We start from the raw sequence: 14,810 nt of genomic DNA on the forward strand, positions 1-14,810 counted from the left end.
AATATTTTTACCAGGTTTTAGGTGCTATGACATTTTGACCCATGCAGACAGTTTCCAACTCATTAAGGTCATTAGACAGAATATGATGACACTGGATTATGTACTTAAGAATCTGATAGTCATCTCATATGTTACTACACCTGGCCTTAATGCAGCCTGGAGAATGATTTGACATGGTTAAGGTGGTACCCTTAGTCTTAGAGATGGTATACATTTCATTTTGAGGTTTATGTTCGGACTTATAGGCCGCCTCCTATATTTTTCTTTTTCTTCCTTTCCTTTTATTCGTTCGATTCCACTTGGTATAATCCTACATAATTGTATAGGACATATATGTAGGGAGATAGACATTTTTGATATACAGAGATAGAGAATCTTCTTTGTAACTATGACTATATAAGGCAGATACTGTTGTTGCATTAATCCTCAGCACAGCACGGAGTGGTCTAACATAGGGGTTCTAACGATGTGCCTACGGTGACCAGGTGTTTGATGGTTTTCTATAGTACGATTGCATTGGTTTAGTTCGTGAATGCAATTGGGTTTATTAAGACAAATTCTTTTATGCTTTTTATCGTTAATATTGCGGCAGCTATTTGTCGTACCACACATAGTATGACCTAGGCTACACACATGTAACTTATATATTTTGACATGGTTATGTCACATTTTCTTGCATTTTAATTTTTTATTATTTACACACACACACACACACTCTCTCTCTCTCTCTCTCTCTCTCTCTCTCTTCCACTGGACATATGATTGTATTCAGTACATTGATTGTTGCGCTGCATGGCCTATTGCAACTGTGTGGTATGGATTTATGAATAATAGCGTATACGTGTGTTCACCTACCGTGCTATATTCGAGTAAAACAGTGAAAAATATTAACAACAGCATGTCATAGGCAGAAGCATATTTGCCCTAATGTTGCATATAGTTTTAATGATATACAATATGTCTTTTTGGGCCACTTACATATTTATCATGATACCTGTCAATTGTTAACGTATATTCTATATTTTTTATAATAGTACATTTGTTCTACTCATTGTACAGGGGCCTGAAGACGGCATCAATGTAATGCCGAAACTGGTAGCACATAAGAAGTTCATAAAATAAATTTATGCAATACATATGGCTGTTGGTAAATTATTGCATCAAGAGATACAATTCAATCCCATGACAAGTGGGATAACCTGACGAACAGAGTGGGTGGTATGAACTCATCTCCATGGATGTATTGGTGGATGAGGCAGGTCCAGTACAATGTGAACTACAACAGACTAAGAACTAACCTTTGAAAACTAGTAACAGTGTACAGCTTTGCAAAGGGTGGCACATATTTCATTATGTTACCATTTAAGAGCCATACATAAGTAAAGAACAACCATCTACCCAATCATTGAATATGGCGATAATCAACAAAGCACTGGACAACTAGGTAGCACTCTGATTACAGAAATGGAAAAAATCAATAAGGCTTAATTGTCAATCACTTACTTGTACTAATTATGCAACAGGAGTAGTCATTGTGCACTATTTTGAAATGGAAGAAAATTCAAACTCGCTGACTCCTAACATGTTCTGCAGTAAGTCACTAGCCATAAATAATGTGGAAAAGTACATTCTTATGTCAGCAGAATTTACCATAGAAAATCTCAGGGTGAGTCAACTAACAACCCCACCAAAATGTTTTACAAATACTTAACAAAAATGAGTACAGTGAAAAGGAACTCTGATTAAATTAGTCTTCACTGTATTTAAAAGGAAGAACAAAACACAGTTCAGTCCTTAATGTGGTCCATGGGGACCCACTCGAAATGTAACCAATTTAAGCAGGCAGTTCTGATTAATGTACCTCCAGTAGCCTTGTAACACAGACCATGCAGCTTCTACACATTTCACAAACATGTGTGACTAACATCCATAATGAAACGGAGTTGCTTCAATCCTATTGGTCTGAACCCCCATAAACTGCAAACACAGCAGATCTTCTGGGAAGGGTGAACTAGTCATAGCACTATAACTTTAACAATCAAGGTTCAGAAGCCACAGGACTCTAACCCAAATATTTGATGAATCAGTAGCGAAGTGGCACTCACACTCTCCACACACTCGGCACACGTAAATTTCCAGAGCCCCATCATGACCACAGCCAACAAAAAACACTTTCTTCGCAGGATGAAGTTTGCGCTCTGCAAAAGCCCTTTACTATTGGTGCCTGATAGCAGAGGTAAACCATCCTCGTGCCCTAGAATTGCTCCTTCCAATTCTAACTATCCACATTCGTGTTGGTAAAAGCTCGTTGCGTGCCCTGCAACCACGAACTAGCAATCGATTGATAGATGCCAGCTGACACAGCTCAGTCTCTCCCACTTAAACTTAGAACTCTACACCCCAAGGAGGGGAAAGAAGCTTAAGTTTACTAAAACGGCCTAACTTGTTATTTTAATCTGGGAGGGGTGGACCCTGGAAACTTTGCCCATGACAAGGTTACGCACTGAGACTTGACTGGGTTTAATACTTGGATGACCTCACAGGGTCTCATGAAGTGAGGAACCAACCTACCAGATATGGTTGCGTCAGCCCATCCCTGGCCACGAAAGTTAGAGATGAAGACTCATTCACCAACCTTCACATGGCATGCTCGGTGGCCCCTATTAATATCACTGTGCCTGCCTCCTGTGTGCGAGCTCGGTGTTCTTCCTGGCTCTCATCCAGTTTAACTAAATTACCTCAGGGGTGACTTTGTCTGGCAAAAGATCATTCGTGGACCACAAATTATCGAGTGTGGATTGAGAGGGTAGTTCAACAGCAATGATGCAGGTGCTGCTTTCAAAACTTCATGATGGACCAAATTAAAGGTTAAGTTCAGTCACAGAATGGAGGCATCCCACTTGCGCTGTGACTCAGCATGGAAAATTATCAACTCCGATTTCAAGTTACAGTTCACTCTTTTGGCAAATGATGGCTGAGGGTAGTACGGGATGGTGATGAGATGGGCAATGGCATTTTTAATTAAAACAGAAGCACTTAAATTGCCTTGACAAAAATTCCACAGCATTGTTGCTAACTATCGACCTTGGAGTGCTGAAGATGGAAAAAAATTTAAACACATGCCGAATAGTTAAACCTGTAGTCACTCCACTGCTTGGGTTCAACCACAAAAATGTGCTAGAGGTATCCACTACCACATGACAACTCCCATCAAAAGATGCATATGCAAGTGGCATATGCATATGCATATGCAAGTGGCCTGATGTAATCAATGAAAATTCGTCCATAGGATTACCTTCTCGCATGGCCTAAAGCAATCCTTGCCTAGAATTGTAATTGGGCTTGCCGGCCCTACGATCTTCACACTCCCCCACTAATTGCCGCATGTCTTTACACAAAATGGACCACATGTGGTGCTGCTTAATTTTCATCAGGGTTTTATTCATGCCCAATGCCCACCAATCAGAGAACTATTAAAAGATAGCCGGAAGTAATTCCTCAGGTAAACAGATCTTAAAGCACTTATCACTTTTGGTCTTAAAACGCGCAATGCCTTTTCTTAGTTCCTAGCATGACACCTGTTCCCCAGCAAGAAGCGTTTGCTTGACCCCCTGAATTAACAGATCCTGACTCTGTTTCTCCTTTAAGTACCCAAAGAGCTTGGGTACCTCCATTAAAATGACAGAAGCCCCTTTTGCGTTTGCCTCCTCCTGACGCCAGACAAAACAGGTTTGCCCAAAATGGGTTGAGTGAGTCTCACTGGCACAAGTGCATTATTACATCCTGTTATACAAATATAAATGCTGTAAGCCATTAATCCATTATGGCCTAGTATCTAGTTTGTAATCACTGTTTTTCTAGGAAATTTTATATCCTGAGAAATGATTTTAATAGTTCTTGGAAGTTACCACTTTGTATAATAATTTCAGTTAACCCAGAAGAGACTGAATTATTTTTTGTACAGTTTTATGTATTTCTTACAGAAATGTGTTACATAGTCTTCTTATAAGCTGACAAAAGCAGTTTCTTGCTTAAAAACTATTTATTATGTGCCTATATGTACAATGTCAGTCATATAAATAGTAAGTTCAGCACATTTTATAATTTTTTATTTGTGCTTCTCTACCTTTTTCATTCTTGCCTAAATCATTTCGTTTTGAAGTGCTTCCTTCCAGCTTTTCTATTCAGTACAGTACTACATTTCTTAAGTGCAAATCAGAGACATACATTACAATTTAGTACACATATGACATAACTTTAAAACACACATTTACAGACTATTTCAAGATTGCATATATTGACAGAAGAGAAAAGTAATCACATGCATCTCAACTTGAAGTAGATAAATATTGCACATGTTACAGTGTCAATAGGCAACATAAGTTTTATACAGCAAATGCAAAAGCACATCATGATGTGTATGAAAACTGGGTATACATCACTCAGAAATCAAAGCTTATTTTTGTGAGTGAAAAACAAATTTAATAAAGGAAAAAAGTACTTCAAGAGGAATTGTTTTTGCATACAGGGAGATTAAATGGGCCAATGTAGCAGGTGTTGAGAGTTTTTCTGAGTTGGTGCAGTGACAGTTTGACATTGTCTGCAGTCTAACTGCAGACAATGTCAATAAATATTTCATCATCACAGTAACACCTAATAGCTCTTAGATTGGTCATAATAATATGTAGAGCAAATGAAGACGTGCCACGAATAAAAATACTGGTGCTATCAACTATCCTGTCATGCAGTCTAACTCAAACAGCATCAGCCATTTCTAGAGGGACTGACCAGTAGGTACACATAAGGAAGGTGTTTATTATTGTAAAAAGATAAAGTAAATTGAATAATAGTTCTAAGTTAAAACATAGTGTTGGAAGGGGGGAAAAATGAATCTGGAATAGTGTCCTCACAGAGATAACATGTATCTACATGTTGTAGGTATGACATATTCAAAACCTGTATTACGCAATCTTTTATAGCTTTCTGCTAAGTGATATTCAGGTAGTATTGTGGTCAACAAACAGTTTAAAAGAGACAGTGTGTAGCTATCTTATTATTCTTCACTTCGAACAATTTTGTACATCCGCACACAGGGTCTGAATTTATATAGATGTTAAGCATTATTGTAATGTATGTTATATCAAAATGTGGCATACTACTGAAGTTGTGAAAGATTGATGGACACCATACAGGTAGATGGTGTGTCGCCCACTTAAAAACCTTTATAGACTGCCTTATAAATTATATTTTGCACAGTTGAGTCATTTAAAACATTGTATATTTGTCTTTCTTTGTATGTGTTGCAATAGCTGATTGCCTCTTGCAATTTTTACAGGTGTTTCAGCAAGGGGTTTCAAGACAGAACGTAGTATACAGTCTGAAAAAGCAAGAAATCCTAGCCTGATTTTAAGGTTACGTGAATCACTAAAGCCAAATTTACCCGGCAGCACTACCCATGATGGCCATATTGATAGACTAGTTGATTCTGAAACAGAAAGACTGAAAGGTCAGCTTTTAAATTGAATATTTTGCATGTTCAAGCCTCTTTCCTCTGCCAGTGATCACTAATACGTTCAGTAAAATAAAGATTGTGATAAAAATTAAATTAATGATTTTCATTAGTTGTTGTCATCATTTGATTTATTTCAACATCTTTGTTATCTCAACAACTAGAGGTATATTTCTGATTGCAGGAGGGTATTCAGATATTTTGGATCAAAATATGTATGTTGAAATAGCTTTTTGTTGGCACTTTATCATTCACATAGAGCAGATCTGGGAAAAGAGTGGCCCGTGGGTTGCTGTAACAACTTATACCTTTTCTGAACTGCAAAGTTCACTAATGCACACTATAGTTTTAAAAAGTATGCCCTTCACTAGCCTCTGCTTCCACAAAGTGTCCCCCTAGCTAAAACTGCTGGCCACCCATGACAAGAGCATTTAATTCTCTTCGTTATAAGACATCACAATTTCAACATTCAAATATGTCTGAAACACAGAGTACAACGTGATGCACGAAGTCCAGTTATTTCCCACCAATTTCGTATGACTTATATTCCAATTAAGTACTCACCAACAAGGCCAAAGTTAAGCATGTGTGAAAGAAATTATTTTATGTAAAAAGTGAATTACCTACCAGTAATCTTGTCTTTTGAAGTTATTTTAAAAGTTTACAATTAAAAATTGTAGTGTCAGAGGCTTCAAATGGAAATAAAATTCAATAAATACACTTTGAAACAAATCCAATATATGAAAAGTAATTAAGTTTTTTGAAAAATAATAGTATTATTTATGTTAGAGCCATTTTTGAATACACACATTTTGTATACTAGGGTACAAAACTATTTTAATGATGTCATTAAAACTATATGGAATGCAAAGTTACAGTTTTGTACTTGACTGTATTGTATAGTAAATATGTGGAGTGTGTCAAATAATCCATTTCTTTTAATGTATCAAAAAGTACTATACCTAGCTAAAGATGAGTGATTGGCCTGTTCCATTACAATGCTTATTCATTGTGAATTTATATAACAATCTCTGATCAATGGTTGATTGATTTTGTTGTTCATGATGGTGATGATTGTATTATTTAGATTGTTGTAAGTGAATCATATATAATAGTGTAAATTTTATTCTTTTGTCATCAGTAATTTTGCAAATGACAATTTAAACTTATTTTAAAGTATATGTCCAACATGCAATAAACATTTTAAGTAGCAATCACTGATAGAAACAGAAAAAAATCATATAGACAACTCTCTTTCAAGTATTCTGTCTTATTCATCATTTACTTCTGTGTATGAGGCTCCTTCCAGGACCTACATTAGAATGAGTTTGTTGTCGTGTCTTACCTGATGAGTTCTTGAAATTTAATGAAACTTCTCCAATGAGAACAACAGGCACGATATTGACTGTTCAAAATAAATTCATTTGAAACTAGCTGTTCATGGCCATGTGCTACTGTGGCTTTCTCTGGTTAAATAGAAAAGAAATTTCAGGGAAACCATGTTTCTAATGTGTATGAGTACTATATATATGTGCTTCTCTCCCCTGTCTATAGTCTATCCCCCCCCCCCTCCTCTCCCACTGATCTTGCACCTTGTTTATTGTTTTTGCACATTCACATTCTGTAATGGTATTCAAATCATAAGCCAATAAACCACAAATACATCTTTCCTGTTTGCTAACAACATTCTACTATTATATATTTTATGTATTACTTATATTAAAAAAGTAGTCTATGTTTATTTGAATGTTCATTTGAATTTAAGTAATTTGATCAAGAACTTTTCTATGTTTTTTTGTAATAATGCTTCCTTTTAGTGATTGCAATGACAAAAAAATAAATGGATGATTTATTCAAGGGGAAAAGCTTCAGAAATTGAACAAGTCAGTAATGCATTGTTCCTCCTCAGGCCCTTATACAAGCAGTTATTTGGCTTGGCAAAATTTAGAGAGCTGGCATTTGAACCTGACTGCCAAATGATTCTACTGCCACCAACACAACTTGCGTGTTAAGGACCACAAAGATAAGATATGAGAAACTGGGATTCGCACGGAGTCATACAGACAGTTTTTTTTTTTTTTCCTTGCTCTATTTGCGAGTGGAACAGGAAAGAAAATGACAAGTAGTAGTCACAGGGTACACTCCACCATGCACTGTATGGTGGCTTGCAGAGTATCTATACAGATGTAGCTGTAGATAGAGTTGTCGGATGTCCTCCTGAGGGATATCATGCCAAATTCTGTCCAGTTGACATATTAGATCATCAAAATCCCAAGCTGGTCCCATAATGCTCCAAACGTTCGTAATTGGGGAGAGATCCGATGATCTTGTTGGCCAAAGTGGGTTTCGCTAGAAAGAAGACAAGCAATAGAAACTCTTGCCACATGCAGGTGGGTATTATCTTGCTGAAATGTAAGCCCATGATGGCTTGCCATGCAGGGTAACAAAACTGCCTGTAGAATATCAACAACACATCATTGTGCTGTAAGGGTGCCGTGGATGACAACCAAAGGGGTCCTGCTATGAAATGAAATGGCACCCCAGACCCTCACTCCTAGTTGTCGGGCGATATGGCGGGTGGCAGTCAGGTTGGTATCCCACTGCTGTGCAGGACATTTCCAGACATCCAACCAGCCCAGGATTTATATGATGTAACGAGCCAATTGGATAGAATTTGGCTCGATATCCCACTGGACATCCTACAACTCTGTCAATCAATGCCAAGCTGAATAACTTGCTTGCTTGCGTTATTGACTTGCTGAATTTGTGAAGCTCTTTCTCTTGAATTAATCATCTAATTTTCTTGAAGTGGTAGTCATTTTTCATCTGTACATATGTCACATCTACTGATTTTTTTTATTTCTGATGATCGCTTCATGGTGTGTCATTCTTTTTGCTGTAGGGTGCACTAAAAAAAGATACATAAAAACACATGTATTCGAATGCACTATTGTGCCAAAATTTCAAACAAATCGATGAAGAACTTCTGAATTATGATTTTGTACAAATGAATACTTACATTTTTATTTGCACTGTCCAGTCACATTGTGACCCTCTGTTAAAAGCCTGAATAACAACCCTTTGTAATGCAGATGGCTGAGAGACGTGCAGGAAGATAGTCAGTGGGTGCAAGGTACCTAGATTTCTCAGTTAAGGAACCAAGCTGCTAACAGCCCGATTGAGGTGGTCCCAGAGATTATCGATTGGGTTTAAATCTGGATAGTTTGGTGTCCAGGGAAGTATAGTATAGTCATCATGGTGCTCTTCGAACCACCCACGCTGCAAGCTGTTTGGCACCTTGCATTGTCCTATTGGTATATGTCATCATGCCGAGGAAAAACGAGCTTGTTGTAGGGGTGGACATGGTCCCCAAGGATAGATGTGTACTTGGGTCAATCCATTGTGCCTTTCAGAAAGATGAGATCACCCAGTGAATGCCACAAAAACATTCCCCAGACCATAATGGTCCCTCCTCCAACTTCGACCCTTATGACGATTGTTGCAGGGTGCTTGCGTTCAGGCATTTCATGCTGTACACACCAACAGCCAGCTGCCCAGTCAAACACTGAACATGATTCATCTGAAAAGCCCATCTGTCACCACTCAGTGCACATGCAGTTGCAGTATTGGCATGCATATTGCACCCTTCATCACCAGCACGCAAATTGCATCTTTTGTTACCAGTGAACAGTCGTAAGCATGGGTGCAAGAGCCAGATGCCTTCTGCTGATGCCCATATGCAGCAACATTCACTGAAAAGTCATGGGGACTCTGTTGGTAGCACCTTGGTTTATCTGGGCTGTCAGTTGCACATCTATTCACCCATACGTATCTCCACAGTTGTCATTCAGCCCTGTCATTTGTGGCTCGTGGTGTGCCACAGTTATCTTGGCACTGATTTTGGATACGCCATTTGCCATGCATGGTATTTGCTAAAGATGGCACTATGCGAACAGTTTACAAACTTAGCTGTTTCGGAAATGCTCCACTGCTGGCCCAAAAGCCAGCAATCATGTCCTGTTGCATATCGGATAAACTGCTCCGTTTCTGCATTATGATGACTGCACTACATCCTGCATGTGTCTATCACACTACATCATTACACATACCCGCCACTGCTAGTGCTGCGACTTGCTGTTTGAGAGTGGTTATTGCGCGTTCAGTTCAAATGTAGACAATGGTCGTATTAATGTGACTGGATCGTGTATATAGATGAAGCCAGAAAGTGCCTACAGCAGGGCGAGGTGGATGAAGACAGCTCATCTGGGGACAGACAACCTAAACAAGAACCCAGTTTTCCATAGAGGATGTTCCTTGAGAGGCCTCCAACATAAGGCCGGATGCATGAAATTGGAAACAACAACGCAAATGGGAAAAGATACTGAACATATATAATAAATTCAAAACAAAAGGATGATGGTAAAGTTTCAGGAGAAAGCAGTTGTATACTACACAAGCATCACAGTACTCATAAAAACAAAAACAGCTGTGCTGATTTCAGCAAACTTCATTGAACTATATAGTGAAGTAAAATAGAAGAAAGGGCAAGGCTAACATTCTGTTGTCAGTAACAACTCTTTTAAAAGAATCAGTGGAAAAATTCGAACAAATTGATAAACAATTCTTCTGTGCAGGCATGGAGACTCAGGAATGGAAATTTGCTGTCATTGGATCACATTCACTATGTGAAGCTGAGAATGATCATATGAAAGAGGTGTTTCATAAAGTAATGGAGCTACAGCTAAAGAATAAATTCCCCAATGGGAAGAATATTTGATAGCTAGATAGAAGATTCACACAGAAAAGTCTTGGTAACCAGCATTGGTGAGAGATTAATTGGCTTGCTTGAACAAAACACACCAAAAATATTAAAACAGATAGTGTAACAACAAGGAAATACACAAATGTCAGTTGCATCAAAATGCAATAAATTCCAAATCCATGATTGCTTACCTTATAAAACTGAATTTGTGATTAAAATTTCATGCTTAAGAGGAGCATGTGAAACAGACCATTTTCTGATTCAGGCTAGTTGGTTCAGAATCGATGATCTTTTTTATGTCTTACTAGTGCTACATTTTCTCGTTTTCTTTGAAACACAGCTGAGTGGGCCAATAGTCTCCATCTGACCACCTCCAATCTGAATGAAATGTTGCACCGATATTCCTTACAGAGTAAACCTGAGCGGTATAAAAGTGAACACCAGGTACAAAAGATTCAAGATTTTATAAAGCTTTCAGTGGGTAACAGTAAAGAGCCATGGGAGTCAACAGTTTCCACCAAATTTAAGGCAGTTTAAAATTGAAACTGCTGGTAATGTAAGCGAGATATTAGGATTAAAGGTTCTCCTGGTAAAGTTAAAGTTTCACAGTTGAGTTGTGACGAATTTTCAACTATTTATGAACAAACTAAATGTATTGAATGCCATTTATTAGTTCCACATAGTATCATTGTCATCAGTTCTGCCATACTACAGTAGCTACTTCTGAATATTCTAGAAGTTATTGATATGTGAATATGTCATCAGTAATTTTTACATCAACATTGAAGTATGCACACTTATTTATTGCTAAATATCATCAGGTCACATTTTCTTTATTCTTGTTCTCCTTTTAGAAAAAGCAAATATTTTTGAATTAGGAACAGTTTAGTTTGTTTAAAGGATTCTCTGTACAAAATTTTTTAAAAATGAGTTTGAAAGAACTACAGCTAAATGTACATAACTCATCATCTTTAACATCTGCATTTTGTGCAAGATGCCTACAAAAATAAATAAATAAAATAAAAAGAAAACTGATAAGTCTGCTAACACATTTTCATTTTGGCTGAATTTATCGTCGTATTTGAAATCTAAAACTCCACTGCTTATGGTGTGAGAAAGGTCTTTTCCTTTCTTCTTGCCAAGTATTGCTAAATTTGGAACAAGTGTTAATGTTTGAAGAAATAGTAGGTGATCGTACTCAACAATGTATCATTAGAATCTTGTTCAAATATACCCAACTTAAACCCATCAGCAGCTGCAATCTGCCTGCTAATTTTACTTTGTATTTAGCAAATCTTGCACTGTTTATGACCTTGTGGATTTTATTTAGAGGTGTTCTAACTTTTTAGAGAACAATGTCCAAGACTTCACAAATATGAATTAACATTTTCTGGAGGTTCAATTTGTTCATCACCAGCCTGTGAAGCCTTCAAGGAAGATATGGAATAACATGTTTGTTGTGAACAACATTCTGGCGTAAAATGAGCCTTCTTAATTCAGCTGCTCTGGATTTGTAAAGACCATGTCATTGTTGTTGTGGTCTTCAGTCCTGAGACTGGTTTGATGCAGCTCTCCATGCTACCCTATCCTGTGCAAGTTTCTTCATCTCCCAGTACCTACTGCAACTTACATCCTTCTGAATCTGCTTAGTGTATTCATCTCTTGGTCTCCCTCTATGATTTTTACCCTCCACGCTGCCCTCCAATGCTAAATTTGTGATCCCTTGATGCCTCAGAATATGTCCTACCAACCGGTCCCTTCTTCTCGTCAAGTTGTGCCACAAATTCCTCTTCTCCCCAATTCTATTCAATACCTCCTCATTAGTTATGTGATCTCCCATCTAATCTTCAGCATTCTTCGGTAGCACCACATTTTGAAAGCTTCTATTCTCTTCTTGTCCAAACTATTTATCGTCCATGTTTCACTTCCATACATGGCTACACTCCATACAAATACTTTCAGAAACGACTTCCTGACACTTAAATCTACACTCGATGTTAACAAATTACTCTTCTTCAGAAACACTTTCCTTGCCATTGCCAGTCTACTTTTATATCCTCTCTATTTCGACCATCATCAGTTATTTTGCTCCCCAAATAGCAAAACTCCTTTACTACTTTAAGTGTCTCATTTCCTAATCTAATTCCCTCAGCATCACCCGACTTATTTCGACTACATTCCATTATCCTCGTTTTGCTTTTGTTGATGTTTATCTTATATCCTCCTTTCAAGACACTGTCCATTCTGTTCAACTGCTCTTAAAAGTCCTTTGCTGTCTCTGACAGAATTACAATGTCATCGGCAAACCTCAAAGCTTTTATTTCTTCTCCATGGATTTTAATACCTACTCCGAATGTTTCTTTTGTTTCCTTTACTGCTTGCTCAATATACAGTTTGAATAACATTGGGGAGAGGCTACAACCCTGTCTCACTCCCTTCCCAACCACTGCTTCCCTTTCATGCCCCTCGACTCTTATAACTGCCATCTGGTGTCTGTACAAATTGTAAATAGCTTTTCGCTCCCTGTATTTTACCCCTGCCACCTTTAGAATTTGGAAGAGAGTATTCCAGTCAACATTGTCAAAAGCTTTCTCTAAGTCTACAAATGCTAGAAACGTAGGTTTGCCTTTCCTTAATCTTTCTTCTAAGATAAGTCGTAAGGTCAGTATTAACTCAAGTGTTCCAATATTTCTACGGAATCCAAACTGATCTTCCCCGATGTCGGCTTCTACCAGTTTCTCCATTTGTCTGTAAATAATTCGTGTTAGTATTTTGTAGCTGTGACTTATTAAACTGATAGTTCTGTAATTTTCACACCTGTCAACACCTGCTTTTTTTGGGATTGGATTTATTATGTTCTTCTTGAAGTCTGAGGGTACTTCGCCTGTCTCATACATCTTCCTCACCAGATGGTAGAGTTTTGTCACGACTAGCTCTCCCAAGGCTGTTAGTAGTTGTAATGGAATGTTGTCTACTCCCGGGGCCTTGTTTCGGCTCAGGTCTTTCAGTGCTATGTCAAACTCTTCACGCAGTATCGTATCTCCCATTTCATCTTCATCTACATTCTCTTCCATTTCTATAATATTGTCCTCAAGTACATCGCCCTTGTATAGACCCTCTATATACTCCTTCCATCTTTCTGCTTTCCCTTCTTTGGTTAGAACTGGGTTTCCATCTGAGCTCTTGATATTCATACAAGTGGTTCTCTTATCTCCAAAGGTCCCTTTAATTTTCCTGTAGGCAGTATCTATCTTACCCCTAGTGAGATAAGCCTCTACATCCTTACATTTGTCCTCTAGCCATCCCTGCTTAGCCATTTTGCACTTCCTGTCGATCTCATTTTTGAGATGTTTGTATTCCTTTTTGCCTGCTGCATTTTTATATTTTCTCCTTTCATCAATTAAATTCAATATATCTTCTGTTACCCAAGGATTTCTACTAGCCCTCATCTTTTTATCCACTTGATCCTCTGCTGCCTTCACTACTTCATCCCTCAGAGCTACCCATTCTTCTTCTGCTGTACTTCTTTCACCCATTCCTGTCAATTTTTCCCTTATGCTCTCCCTGAAACTCTCTACAACCTCTGGTTTAGTCTGTTTATCCAGGTCCCATCTCCTTAAGTTCCCACCTTTTTGCAGTTTTTTCAATTTTAATCTGCAGTTCATAACCAATAGATTGTGGTCAGAGTCCACATCTGCCCCTGGAAATGTCTTACAATTTAAAACCTAGTTCCTAAATCTCTGTCTTACCATTATATAATCTATCTGATACCTTTTAATATCTCCGGGATTCTTCCATGTATACAACCTTCTTTTATGATTCTTGAACCATGTGTTAGCTATGATTAAGACCCCCAATCCATATTCACCTACTATGTTTCCTTCTCTCCCTTTTCCTACACTCGAATTCCAGTCACCCATGACTATTAAATTTTCGTCTCCCTTCACTATCTGAATAATTTCTTTTATCTCATCATACATTTCATCAATTTCTTCCTCATCTGCAGAGCTAGTTGGCATATAAACTTGTACTACTGTAGTAGGCCTGGGCTTAGTGTTTATCTTGGCCACAATAATGCATTCACTATGCTGTTTGTAGTAGCTTACCCGCACGCCTATTTTTTTATTCATTATTAAACCTACTCCTGCATTACCTCTATTTGATTTTGTATTTATAACCCTGTATTCACCTGACCAAAAGTCTTGTTCCTCCTGCCACCGAACTTCACTAATTCCCACTATATGTAACTTTAACCTATCCATTTCCCTTTTTAAATTTTCTAACCTAACTGCTCGATTAAGGGATCTGAAATTCTACGCTCCGATGCGTAGAACGGCAGTTTTCTTTCTCCTGCTAACAACGTCCGCTTGAGTAGTCCCCGCCCGGAGATCCGAATGGGGGACTATTTTACCTCCGAAATATTTTACCCAAGAGGACGCCATCATCATTTAACCATACAGTAAAGCTGCATGCCCTCGGGAAAAATTATGGCTGTAGTTTCCCCTTGCTTTCAGCTGTTCGCAGTACCAGCACAGCAAG

The 14,810-nt window shown here is 38.0% G+C and overlaps 1 protein-coding gene across 1 annotated transcript in view; it reads left to right on the top strand.

The window, feature by feature from the left end:
* Nucleotides 1–14,810, top strand: part of LOC126162512 (ATP-dependent zinc metalloprotease YME1L-like) — a 108,231-nt gene that overhangs the window by 32,508 nt on the left and 60,913 nt on the right. The window contains exon 4 of the mRNA XM_049919065.1: nucleotides 5,336–5,506. Within this exon, the coding sequence (XP_049775022.1) occupies nucleotides 5,336–5,506 (171 nt within the window). The remainder of the gene's footprint in view (nucleotides 1–5,335; nucleotides 5,507–14,810) is intronic.

Source organism: Schistocerca cancellata, chromosome 2, assembly GCF_023864275.1.
Source record: "Schistocerca cancellata isolate TAMUIC-IGC-003103 chromosome 2, iqSchCanc2.1, whole genome shotgun sequence".
NCBI lineage: Eukaryota > Metazoa > Arthropoda > Insecta > Orthoptera > Acrididae > Schistocerca > Schistocerca cancellata.